General features: G+C 46.7%; 1 protein-coding gene across 3 annotated transcripts in view; it reads right to left on the bottom strand.

Moving 5' to 3' along the window:
* tom1 (target of myb1 membrane trafficking protein) overlaps positions 1-12237 on the bottom strand; it is a 119745-nt gene extending 107508 nt beyond the window's left edge. For 2 of the 3 annotated variants that reach the window (XM_041177781.1, XM_041177782.1), the window contains exon 1: positions 12120-12236. In XM_041177781.1, the coding sequence (XP_041033715.1) occupies positions 12120-12171 (52 nt within the window). In that variant the 5' untranslated portion in view covers positions 12172-12236. Of the gene's footprint in view, positions 1-12119 lie in introns of all 3 variants that reach the window. The other variant, XM_041177779.1, reaches the window with a different exon arrangement.
* Positions 12238-12838: the final 601 nt, after the last annotated feature.

Here is a 12838-nt window from a genome sequence, read left to right as displayed (position 1 = left end):
GTCAGCTTTCCGGCCCCACACCTGGCACCATTTTGACCCTCGTGGGTTCAGAACCTGGGAAAGTCGTCTTTGTCCACGACAGCAATGCAGGCAATTAGGTTAAGGGTTTTGTTAAGGAGGCCAATTTGGATTTTCCAGTTGACCATCAGTTCAACAGTATGACAGGAAGCAGAATAACTGCCTGGAAGTGGGCACCCAGCAGCGGGAACATAGAAGCAGGGAGTAGGCCATCAGGCCCTTCAAGCCTATTCCACCATTCAATAAGATTATGGCCGATCTGATCGTGGTCTCAGCTCCACTTTCCTGTCTGCCCCCCGCCCATAACCCTCGACTTCCTTGCCTAACAAAAATTTATCTAACTCTGTCTTCAATAAATTCAATGACTCAGCCTCCATTACATTCCGGGGAAGAGAATTCCACACACTGACCCTTTGGGAGAGTAAATTTCTCATCTAGCTTAAAAGGGAGACCTCTTATTTTTAAATTATGTCTCCTAGTTTTAGTCTCCCCCACAATCTGGTCCCCTCAAGGTCTTATGTTTCAATAAGGTCACTTCTCATTCTTCTAAACTCCAATGGGTATAGGCCCAAACTGCTCAACCTTTCTTCATAATAACACCTCTTCATCCCAGGAATGAGTCCAGTGAACCTTCTCTGAACTGCTTCCAAAGCTATTATATCTTTTTTAAATAAGGAGACTAAACACACCAAGGCTCACAGTATTCTCGATGTGGTCTTACCAAGGCCTTGTACAGCTGCAGTAAAACTTCCTTTCTTTTATATTCCATTCACCTTGCAATAAATGCCAACATTCCATTTGCCTTCCTAATCACTTGCTGTACCTGCATATTAACTTTACATGATTTATGTACCGAGACACCTAGCTCCATCTGGACCACTGAGTTCAGCAATCTTTCTCCATTTAAATAGTATACTGCTTTTCTAATCTTCCTGCCAAAGTGAACACGTTCACATTTATCCTCATTATATTTCATCTGCCAAATTTTTGTCCACTCACTTAACCAGTCCATATCCCTTTGCAGACTCTTTACCTCCTCTTGACAACTTACTTTCCTATCTTGGTGTCATCAACAAATTTAGCTACCATACATTCAGTCCCTTCATCCAAGTCATTAATAGCTGAAGACCCAGCACTGATCCCAGTGGCACTCCATTAGTTACAGCTTGCCAATCTGGAAAAAGACCTACTCTTGACTTCCTGTTAGCCAACCAATTCCCTATATCCATGCTAATATGTTATCCCCTACACTACGTGCTTTTATCTGTGTCATAACCTTTGATGGGTACTTTATCAAATGCCTTTTGGAAATCCAAATACACATCTACCAGTTCCCCTTTATCCACTTGAATGTTACCTCGTCAAAAAACTCCCATTCATTGGTTGACTCTCCTGATCAAATCGTGTTTATCTAAGTATCGTGCTATAACCTCCTTAGCACTTTCCTTATGACAGATGTTAGGCTAGCTGGCCTATAGTTTCCTGCTTTTTCCTCCCTCCTTTCTAGCTATTTTCCAATCCACTGGAACACTTCCAGAATCACAGAATCATACAGTGCAGAAGAGGCCCTTCGGCCCATCGAGTCTGCACCGACACGTGAGAAACACCTGATCTACCTACCTAACCCATTTACCAGCACTTGGCCCATAGCCTTGAACGTTATGACATGCCAAGTGCTTATCCAGGTACTTTTTAAAGGATGTGAGGCAACCCGCCTCCATCACCCTCCTAGACAGTGCATTCCAGACTGTCACCACCCTCTGGGTAAAAAGGTTTTTCCTCACATCCCCCCCTAAACCTCCTGACTCTGACCTTGAACTTATGTCTCCTCTTGACTGACCCTTCGACTAAGGGGAACAGCTGCTCCCCATCCACCCTGTCCATGCCCTTCATAATCTAGTACACCTTGATCAGGTCGCCCCTCAATCTTCTGTGCTCCAATGAAAACAACCCAAGTCTATCCAACCTCTCTTCATAACTTAAATGTTTCATCCTAGGCAACATCCTGGTGAAACTCCTCTGCACCCCCTCTTGTGCAATCACATCCTTCCTACAATGTGGTGACCAGAACTGCACATAGTACTCCAGCTATGGCCTCCCTACTTTTGTAATCTATGCCTCGATTGATAAAGGCAAGTGTCCCATATGCCTTTTTCACACCCCACTAACATGCCCCTCCGCCTTCAGAGATCTATGGACACACACGCCAAGGTCCCTTTGTTCCTCAGAACTTCCTAGTGTCATGCTGTTCATTGAATACTTCCTTGTCAAATTACTCCTTCCAAAGTGTATCACCTCACACTTTTCAGGGTTAAATTCCATCTGCCACTTATCTGCCCATTTGACCATCCCATCTATATTTTCCTTTAGCCTAAGACATTCAACCTCATTATTAACCACCCTGCCAATCTTTGTGTCATCCGCAAACTTACTAATCCTACCCCCCACATAGTCATCTATGTCATTTATATAAATGACAAATAATAGGGGACTGAGCACAGATCCCTGTGATACGCCACTGGACACTGGCTTCCAGTCACTAAAGCATCTAAGGAATTTTGGAAGATTATAACCCGGGAGCCAGTGCTCCTGGCAGGCCTGCAGGCCATCCCAGACTAAGTGGGGGCTCAGCTAACAGCCACCCTGTAGAGGGCTCTCCCTCCCTCCACACAGCAGTGTCCTGGCTGCTTTTGCAAGTTTTTATTGAAGGGAATTGAGGAGGCATATAAAGTTTACCCAAAAATATTGCTCCCACAATAATTATTTTCCAATGATCCAACATTATATTGTAATGCTATTTTTTCAAAATTCTGCAAGGTCAGACAAGGGTGTTTTTCAGCTTAGAGAAGCAGAATCTCAGTTTTACCAACGATTTACATTCTTCAAAACCAAATTCTCAACAAATGAAAACCAACTGAGCAGGAACTGTCAGTGTTTGTTCACTATAAATTTCAGTAGCCTTGTATTAGGCAGGATGTAGCAAACTGGCTTCAAAAACCTACTTACACTGTACCTGATACGATAGTGGCTAGCAGAAGATTATTCATTTAAAAATGAATTGAGAGAAGAATTTATTGAACAGCCAGCCATAAAATGCTACTTTCTGTTGACACAGTTCATTGGGACACTTTACTTGTATGCTGTACATTGGGCAAATTGTAGATTAAAACCCAGAGTGATATTATTTAAAACAAAAACAGAATTACCTGGAAAAACTCAGCAGGTCTGGCAGCATCGGTGGAGAAGAAAAGAGTTGACGTTTCGAGTCCTCATGACCCTTCGACAGAACTAGGATATTATTTAAACCCAACACAGTGAGGTTGTGAACCAGTAACTTGGGTGTCACAAGGAGGAAAAACTTCTTGGGCTACAGGAAAACAGCAGGGGGAATGGAACTAAGCTGACAGTTCTTTCAAAGAAGCAGCCGTTTCGTTCTATGATTCTAGAACAGGTACTTTCCTTAAGAAAAACTGAATTATGAAATGAAGTTGAAAATAACTTAAGATTGAGTTCGCCCTTTTATCTCATCAAAACTTCCCAATTTACTTCAGCTTTTCTCATACTCACTTCAACCTGGGTGGCATCCCATCTAGGCTTCTCTATAAAAGAAAGTATACAAAAAAGTATGTTTGGTGGCCCCATTTTGATGTGGTTGGGCAAATTCTGACCTTGCTTTAACATGCTGATTGACAGTGATGTCACGACTCTTGGTCAGAATGGGGTAACTGGGGTAATTCTCCAGTCAATCACACCTGGAGCTTGCACTGCTGTTAAGTGCCTGGGACAATAATGTTTTTGTCTCTTTCATTAGTCATATTGTTTAGACAAACAATCTCAAAAGCCAATCCACAGATTTCAATAGAACTTGGTACACAAATAGGTATAGCCCAAGGAAGAACCGATTCGTTTTTGGTGAAGATGCGGATCTGGATCTTAAGATTTTTCAAAAGATCCATTAACATTAGGAGATAGGACAAATTGATATTTTTTAAAGAATGTTGTGGGTTGTTTTATTTAGATTGTTGTTGATTATTTTAGAATGTTGTGGATTGTCTCAGCTGCTGTGGTGCAATTTGTCACAGCTATCAAAATGTGAGTAGAGTTTTCAGAGCAGGTTGTTCGATGTGGATTGGCTGAAGCCTCCTCAATGAAATGGAAGCTCTTAATAAAAAGATTTATTTTTCAACTTTAGTTAAAGAGCATCAGCCAGGCAGGGAAGAGCCGCATAATAAAGTTAACACAGCATGGCAGAGGTAAGTGTGCTTCTGAGTGCCCTCTTCACTTGTTTGTCTTTTATAACTGTACTCCACTCACTGCATTGAGTTGGATAAAATCATCCTGCTCCAGTTTTGGTCATGTGTTCTGCTTGCTGAAGTGGGAAGAGACTCTTTTCAAATAGGTAGTGGCAATTGGCTTTGTTTGCTTTGTTAAATTTAAAAACTTTGTTGTATAAAAGACTGTTAGCTGAGAATCCTGCCACAAGAGCTCATTGATTACCACAGTGGTGTCAATAAATACACTGCATTAAGATTTAATTTAAGAAGCAATGACAATGTAGCTGTTTACACTGCACAAATTTATTTCAAACACTCCCAATAGAGTCACAGATAAATATATCTATAATGCCACAAAACTGTATATCCGTGCAAATGAGCCACAATCCCAGGATCGATCACCAGGCTGTGCCAAGTTAACTGAAGCAGCCTTATGGACAAAGCTTCCCTGGGATAATGAGCAAAACAAACCAGCAAGATTCCAACCTTAACTTTTGTTGAGAGTGTACACCTTGAGGGAACCAAGTACGCTTGTGATGTCCTTGTTGTCAGGCCTAATGACAGTAACCTGTCAGACATAGTTTCTGCACTTCAAACTCATTTCCAAGGACATTTGAGGAATGTGTTAAGATGCTATATACAAATAATTTTCTTTCTTACTCGTAGATGCCCTCCTTGTCTGTTACAGCATACCCACACAGAATCTACTTAACTTAAAATAACTTGCTCTTAGGCTCTTAAAAGAAACCCTTGAACTGGAGATAATTATGAATGCAAGGTCAGCCTCCTGTAATATTAATTACGTTTCTCTCTCCACAGATACCACCAAACCTGCTGAGCATTTTCTCGTTTTATTTCAGAAGCCCAGCATATACAGTATTTTGCCTTTATAAATATATGGCCTGATTGCAAATATATTTTCATTAAGAATGACAACCTCCCCCAGCAATGGTAACAAAAAGAAAAGGCCATTTTGACTAAGAAGTCCCATATTCCAATTCCTGCCCAAGTTCCAACTTCTGATTCTGGCCTGTGCTCAGCATTTTCAGCTGGTTATGGGGGGGGTGGGGGAAGATGGGGGAATGGGGGAGTGGGGCCAACAATCTGTTTCACAACTCTGGGCTTGAGAAGGAGTACCTGCCAAGCCTCCCATCCATAAGAATATAAGAACTAGGAGCAGGAATAGGCAATTCAGCACCTCGAGCCTGCCCTGCCATTCAATATGATCATGGTTGATCTCATTTCGGCCTTAACTCCAATTTCCCACCCTCTCCTTTCAACCCCTTACTAATTAAAAATCTGTCTATCTCCTCAAATTTATTTAGCGTCCTGGCATCCACTGCACTCTGAGGTAGTGAATTCCACAGATTCACAACCCTTTGAGAAAAGTAATTCCTCCTCATCTCTGATTTAAATCTACCACCCCTTAGCCTAAAACTATGGCCTCTTGTTCTAGAATGTCCCACAAGGGGAAACATCCGCTCCACATCTACTTTGTCTATCCCCTTTGGAGTCATATATACCTCAATTAAATCTCCTCTCATCATTCTAAACTTTAGCAAGTACAGGCCTAAACTGCTCAATCTCTTCTCATAAGACAAGCCCCACATCTCTGGAATCAATCTAGTGAACCTCCTCTGAACCGCCTCCAATGCAACAACATCCTTCCTCAAGTAAGGGGACCAAAACTGTGCACAGTACTCCAGGTGCGGCCTCACCAATGCCTTCTACAGTTGCAGCAACACTTCCCTACTTTTATACTCTATTCCTTTAGCAATCAATGCCAAACTTCCATTTGCCTTTCTTATTACCTGCTGTACCTGCATACTAACTTTCAGCGATTCATGCATGAGGACACCCAGATCCCTCTGCACTGAAGCATTCTGAAGTTTCTCTCCATTTAAATAATAAGTGGCCTTTTTATTCTTCAATCAAAATGGATAACCTCACACTTATCCACGTTAAACTCCATCTGCCAAATTTTGGCCCATTCACCTAACCTGTCCATATCCATTCGTAAATTTCTTATTTCTTCATTGCAACTTACTTTCCCACCTATTTTGGTGTCATCTGCAAATTTAGCTATAGTACCTTCTATCCCTGAATCCAAGTCATTCATATAGATTGTAAATAGTTGGGGCCCAAGGACCGAACCCTGTGGCATCCCACTAGTTACAGCTTGCCATCCAGAAAAAGACCCATTTATCCCAACTCTTTGCTTTTTGTTGGTTAGTCAATCCTCTATCCAAGTTAATATATTACCCCTAACTCCATGTGATCTTATCTTATGTATTAATCTTTCGTGTGGCACCTTATCAAAGGCCTTCTGGAAGTCCAGATACAATACATCTACAGGATCCCCATTATCCACTTTGCTTGTCACATCTTTAAAGAGCTCTAGCAAATTAGTCAAGTACGATTTACTCTTCATAAAACCATGCTGACTCTGATGGATTGCATTTTGACTTTCCAAATGCCCCATTACTACTTCCTTAATAATGGATTCCAACAATTTCTCAACAACAGAAGTTAAGCTAACTGGTCTATAGTTTCTTACTTACTTCCTGCCCCCACCCTTTTTGAATAAGGGCGTTATATTAGCATTTTCCAATCCACTGGAACCTTTCCAGAATTCAGGGAATTTTGGAATATTATAGCCAATGCATCCACTATCTCCGCTGCCACTTCCTTTAAGACCCTGGGAAGAAGGCCATCAGGTCCTGGGAACTTGTCATCTTTTAATCCCAATAGCTTTTTCTCTAGTGATGGTGATTGTTCTAAGTTTCTCCTTCTCTATACCCTCTGCAATTACATTGCATTATAATCATACCTACCTGTAACAATTGAGATGGTACTAGCGTCCTCCACTGTGAAAACTGAGGCAAAATATTGATTAAGTGTCTCGGCCATTTCTGCATTCCCCACTATTAACTCCCCAGTCTCAACATCCAAGGGACCAACATTCATTTTTGATATTCTCTTTCCTTTTATATACTTGAAGATCGGATTAATTAATGATCTCATAGTAAAGTATCCTCTAGGGAAGAGTGATCATGGCATGCTAGAATTTCAAGTTCAGTTTGAGAGCGAGAAGCTTTTGCTATCAGTTTTTACATTTTGGGCTAGTTTTCTTTCATAATTTACCTTTGCTCTTTTTATTTTTTTTTGGTAACCCTTTGTTGATCTTTAAAAGTTTCCCAATCTTCCAGCCTGCCAAAGACCTTTGCAATTTGGTATGCCTTAGTTTTTGTCTTTATGTTATCTTTAACTTCCTTGCTTAGCTATGGATGCTTTTCCCCCCTTTTACTATCTTTCCTCCTCTTTGGAATATATTTTACTTGGGAGGAATTGAAAATCTCCTTAAATATCTGCCACTGTTCATCAACTGTCCTAACTTGTAGACTTCCTGCCCAATCCAATAGGGCCAAATCTGCCCTCATGCCTAGGTATTACCTTTGTTTAACTCCAGAACACTAGTGTGGGACTCAAGTTTCTGGCTCTCAAACTGAACTTGAAATCCTAGCATGCCATGATCACTCTTCCCTAGAGGATACTTTACTATGAGATCATTAATTAATCCCATCTCATTACACAAAACCAAATCCAGAATAGCCTGTTCCCTGGTTGGTTCCACAACATATTGCTCCAAGAAACAAACAATCTCTAATACACTTTATGAACTCTCCCTCGAGGCTACCCTTGCCAATTTGATTAGTCCAGTCTATATGATTCCTGATTATAATGCAATGATCCCAGCTGGAGGTGAACATCACATGAAGATAAAATCCCACAACCCCGGATGATTGAACAGTCTGTGGCCATTCAGTTAAGACAATACAAATCCAATAATGCAGCAAACTCCAGAAAATGCAAAAATACAGAGTCAAGTTCATTTTAGGAACCCACTGAAAGCGATCCTTCAGCATTTTAAGAAAAACAATACACAGATCCAAATTCAGGGTGTTTGTATAAAAGATTGATTTTGTCCCAGTGCCAAGAAACATCTGAAACCTCATCTGACTTGAAAGCCTACAATTACAGTCATTAAAAAACCTGAATTCATCCAGCAAAGTACTCATCTCTTGTAGAGAAACAAAGACTCAGAACTTCTTTAGGAATGCTCAAGAAAGGAAACAAACTATTTATAAATCATGAACGCAGGGTGTCCCAAAGCAGTTCACGGCCAAACATTTAGCTTTTAGCATCTGGCACCTAAACTAATTCAGATGGCACACAACAAAACCTGACATGAAGCCTCTGAACACAATACCATACATAGAACCTACAGTGCAGAAACAGGCCATTCAGTCCAACTAGTATATGGTGTTTATACTCCACATGAGGCCCCTCCTGCCTTACTTCATCTCAGCCCAGCAGCATAACTTTCTACTTCTTAAACATACCCTTCCATTGCTAAAGCAAAAACAAAATTCAACAGATACTGGAAATCTGAAATAAAAACAGAATGCTTGAAATGCTGCAGAGATCAGGAGTACTTGTAAATAGAGTAACAGAGCTAACCTTTCATCAGAATTGGAAAAGTTCAAGATGTAACAGAATTTAAGTACAGAGGCAGCCTTGCACCCTGTCACAGACCTTTCCTTGGATTCCTCCTCCCCACATCTCCTACCTCTGGACTTACTGAAAACTTGTTACATGTCTAACTTTTTCCAATGCAGGTACTGGACCCTGCATCTGGGAAGCACAGGACCGCATGTGTACCAGAATTTCTCAGATTTTGGGTTCTGGGATGGGGGATGGGGGGGGAGAGGGGGATGGGGGGGGGAGGGGGAGTGAGGGGGAGGGGGGGGGAGAGAGGGGGATGAGAGGGGGGGAGGGGAGAGAGGGGGATGGGGGGGGGGGGGAGAGAGGGGGAGGGGGGGGGTGGGGGAGAGAGGGGGATGGGGGGGGGGGAGAGAGGGGGATGGGGGGGGGGGGAGAGAGGGGGGATGGGGGGGAGAGGGGAGAGAGGGGGATGGGGGGGGGAGAGGGGGGGGATGGGGGGGGAGGGAGGGGGATGGGGGGGAGAGAGGGGGATGGGGGGGGGAGAGAGGGGGATGGGGGGGGAGAGAGGGGGATGGGGGGGGGAGAGAGGGGGATGGGGGGGGGAGAGAGGGGGATGGGGGGGGGAAGAGAGGGGGATGGGGGGGGGGGGGGGGGGGGGGGGAGAGAGGGGGATGGGGGGGGAGAGAGGGGGATGGGGGGGGAGGAGAGCGGGGGATGGGGGGGGAGAGAGGGGGATGTGGGGGGGAGAGGGGGATGTGGGGGGAGAGAGGGGGATGCGGGGGGAGAGAGGGGGATGTGGGGGGAGAGGGGGATGTGGGGGGAGAGAGGGGGATGTGGGGGGAGAGGGGGATGTGGGGGGAGAGGGGGATGTGGGGGGAGAGGGGGATGTGGGGGGAGAGGGGGATGTGGGGGGAGAGGGGGATGTGGGGGGAGAGGGGGATGTGGGGGGAGAGGGGGATGTGGGGGGAGAGGGGGATGTGGGGGGAGAGGGGGATGTGGGGGGAGAGGGGGATGTGGGGGGAGAGGGGGATGTGGGGGGAGAGGGGGATGTGGGGGGAGAGGGGGATGTGGGGGGAGAGGGGGATGTGGGGGGAGAGGGGGATGTGGGGGGAGAGGGGGATGTGGGGGGAGAGGGGGATGTGGGGGGAGAGGGGGATGTGGGGGGAGAGGGGGATGTGGGGGGAGAGGGGGATGTGGGGGGAGAGGGGGATGTGGGGGGAGAGGGGGATGTGGGGGAGAGGGGGATGTGGGGGGAGAGGGGGATGTGGGGGGAGAGGGGGATGTGGGGGGAGAGGGGGATGTGGGGGGAGAGGGGGATGTGGGGGGAGAGGGGGATGTGGGGGGAGAGGGGGATGTGGGGGGAGAGGGGGATGTGGGGGGAGAGGGGGATGTGGGGGGAGAGGGGGATGTGGGGGGGAGAGGGGGATGTGGGGGGAGAGGGGGATGTGGGGGGAGAGGGGGATGTGGGGGGAGAGGGGGATGTGGGGGGAGAGGGGGATGTGGGGGGAGAGGGGGATGTGGGGGGAGAGGGGGATGTGGGGGGAGAGGGGGATGTGGGGGAGAGGGGGATGTGGGGGGAGAGGGGGATGTGGGGGGAGAGGGGGATGTGGGGGGAGAGGGGAATGGGGGGGGAGAGGGAATGGGGGAGAGAGGGGAATGGGGGGAGAGGGGAATGGGGGGGAGAGGGGAATGGGGGGGAGAGGGGAATGGGGGGGAGAGGGGAATGGGGGGGAGAGGGGAATGGGGGGGAGAGGGGAATGGGGGGGGAGAGGGGAATGGGGGGGGAGAGGGGAATGGGGGGGGAGAGGGGAATGGGGGGGGAGAGGGGAATGGGGGGGAGAGGGGAATGGGGGGGAGAGGGGAATGGGGGGGAGAGGGGAATGGGGGGGAGAGGGGAATGGGGGGGAGAGGGGAATGGGGGGGAGAGGGGAATGGGGGGGGAGAGGGGGAGAGGGGAGGGGGGAGAGGGGGAGAGGGGAGGGGGGAGAGGGGGAGAGGGGAGGGGGGAGAGGGGGAGGGGGGGTGGGGGGGAGAGAGGGGGGATGGGGGAGAGGGGGATGCAGCGGGGGAAGAGGGGAGGGGGATTGGGGGGAGAGGGAGGGGGATTGGGGGGGAAGAGAGGGGGAGAGAGTGGGGAAATAGGATAATTTAAAGCTGGACTGATTTCTCCACCAAGGTGGGCCAAGCCAGGATGGGGAAAGAAAGGGATGAAGGGCGGATCGGGCCACTTCCACCGTTAATCCCGGACCCAAAGAGCAGGAGATTAGTGCGTTGCAACCTAGACATAACCATCAGCAATGCCTGATAGGGATTCTAGTTTGCAGGGCACGACTCAATTTCACATCCTTCCAGATTTTTGGATCCCAGATAAGAGGTCCGGTACCTGTACTCACAAAAGGCCATCGCCCCGGAACGCTGCATCTCCCACCACAAACGCTGACAGACTCCTGAGCAATTCCCCACCACAAAAAGCACTGGAAAAACTCAGCAAGAGAAAGAGAAACAGAGATAACCTTTCGAGTCCAATATGACTAGAGTTCTGAAGAAGAGTCATATTGAACTTGAATGTTTCCTTCTGCCAGACCTGCTCAATTTTTCTAGCACTTTCTGTTCTTATTCCAGATCTCCAGCTTCCGCTGTATTTTGTTTTTATTTTGGCTCCACATCCTAAACTAATTTCAATTTTTTTTATGCTAAGGTAGGAACTACTATTTGAATATTTTCAAATGTGCCTGAAGTATGCACCCCTAGGCAAATGTACAATACTGACATTGGAAGTTTAATTAGTGAATGATGAGCATGACAACTATCACTGATTGTCATAAAAACCTATCTGGTTCACTAATGCCCTTTCGGGAAGGAAACCTGCCATCCTTACCTGGTCTGGCCTAAATGTGACTCCAGACCCACAGCACTGTGGCTGACTCCTAACTGCCCTCTGAAATGGCCCAGCAAGCCACTCAGTTCAAGGGCAATTAGGAATGGGCAACAAATGCTGGCCTTGTCAACAATACCCATATGCCCTGAAAGAGAAAAAATTCCGAGCCACAACTGCAGGAGGGTTGCACAGCCTGAGATGCCAGCTGTCAATCACCAGGCCGGGCACCGCCCACCAGCGCCCCCATTGGCTACCTGCCCAGGACCGGCCCGCACCCGATTGGCTGACGCGGCTGTCAACCACCAGCTGCGTTCAGTCCGGCCGTTGAGGGGAAAATCCCTCGCAAACGTTTGAAAGGGAGACGGAGGCACCTTTGTGTGATCTTATGCCGACAGAAAACACTGCCGCCGTTTTCTCTGAATGCATTTTGTTGTGTTTCTTACCAACCCGCTGCCCGACTTGGGTGCTGAAGGGATTCCCGTAGAGAAACTCCATCTCGAGCGAGCCAGCAGCTGACCCGCGTCACGTGATGTTTACCACCCACCGCAAGGCAGCATGGGTACAAACCGTCAGAAATCAAAAATCAAACTGCCTCCGAAATAATTGCCTCGCCCTCGGAATTCAATACATTAAAAACGCCCAGGGAAAATAATAATAAATTCTAAAACAGCCCAGTAATATCGTCCTCATTCCAACCCCGCCCCTTTCTCTGGCGCATAGTTGTCGACAACATTCCGAAGCGACAAGAGATGATCTGACTGGTGAGAGCGAGCAGTGCAGCGCCTTCTGCTGCCCTGGCCGAGGAATCACAGCACATTGACCCAAAGAGAAAGCAAAATGTTGAGGATGTTGGAGTTCTGAAATAAAAACTGAAAAATCTCTCTCCACACAGCATGTGTGGATAAGAACTCCAATAAATAGGTTAAACATGATTTCCCTCTCACAAAACTGTTGACTCTGCCTGATTACCTTGAGTTTTTCCATATGCCCTGCTATAACATTTTTAAATATAGCTTCTAACATTTTCCTATGACAGATGTCAAGCTAACGGGCCTATAGTTACCTGCTTTCTGTCTCCCTCCCTTTTTGAATAAAGAGCTTAATGTGGCTCCTCTTTGGAACACAGGTCCCATGGCCCTTCCAAAGAAGTCATATTGAATGC

This window comes from Carcharodon carcharias, chromosome 31, assembly GCF_017639515.1.
Source record: "Carcharodon carcharias isolate sCarCar2 chromosome 31, sCarCar2.pri, whole genome shotgun sequence".
In the NCBI taxonomy this organism is placed as follows: Eukaryota; Metazoa; Chordata; class Chondrichthyes; order Lamniformes; family Lamnidae; genus Carcharodon; species Carcharodon carcharias.
The sequence above is the reverse complement of the archived record's forward strand: the minus strand, read 5'-3'. Positions and strand labels throughout refer to the sequence as shown.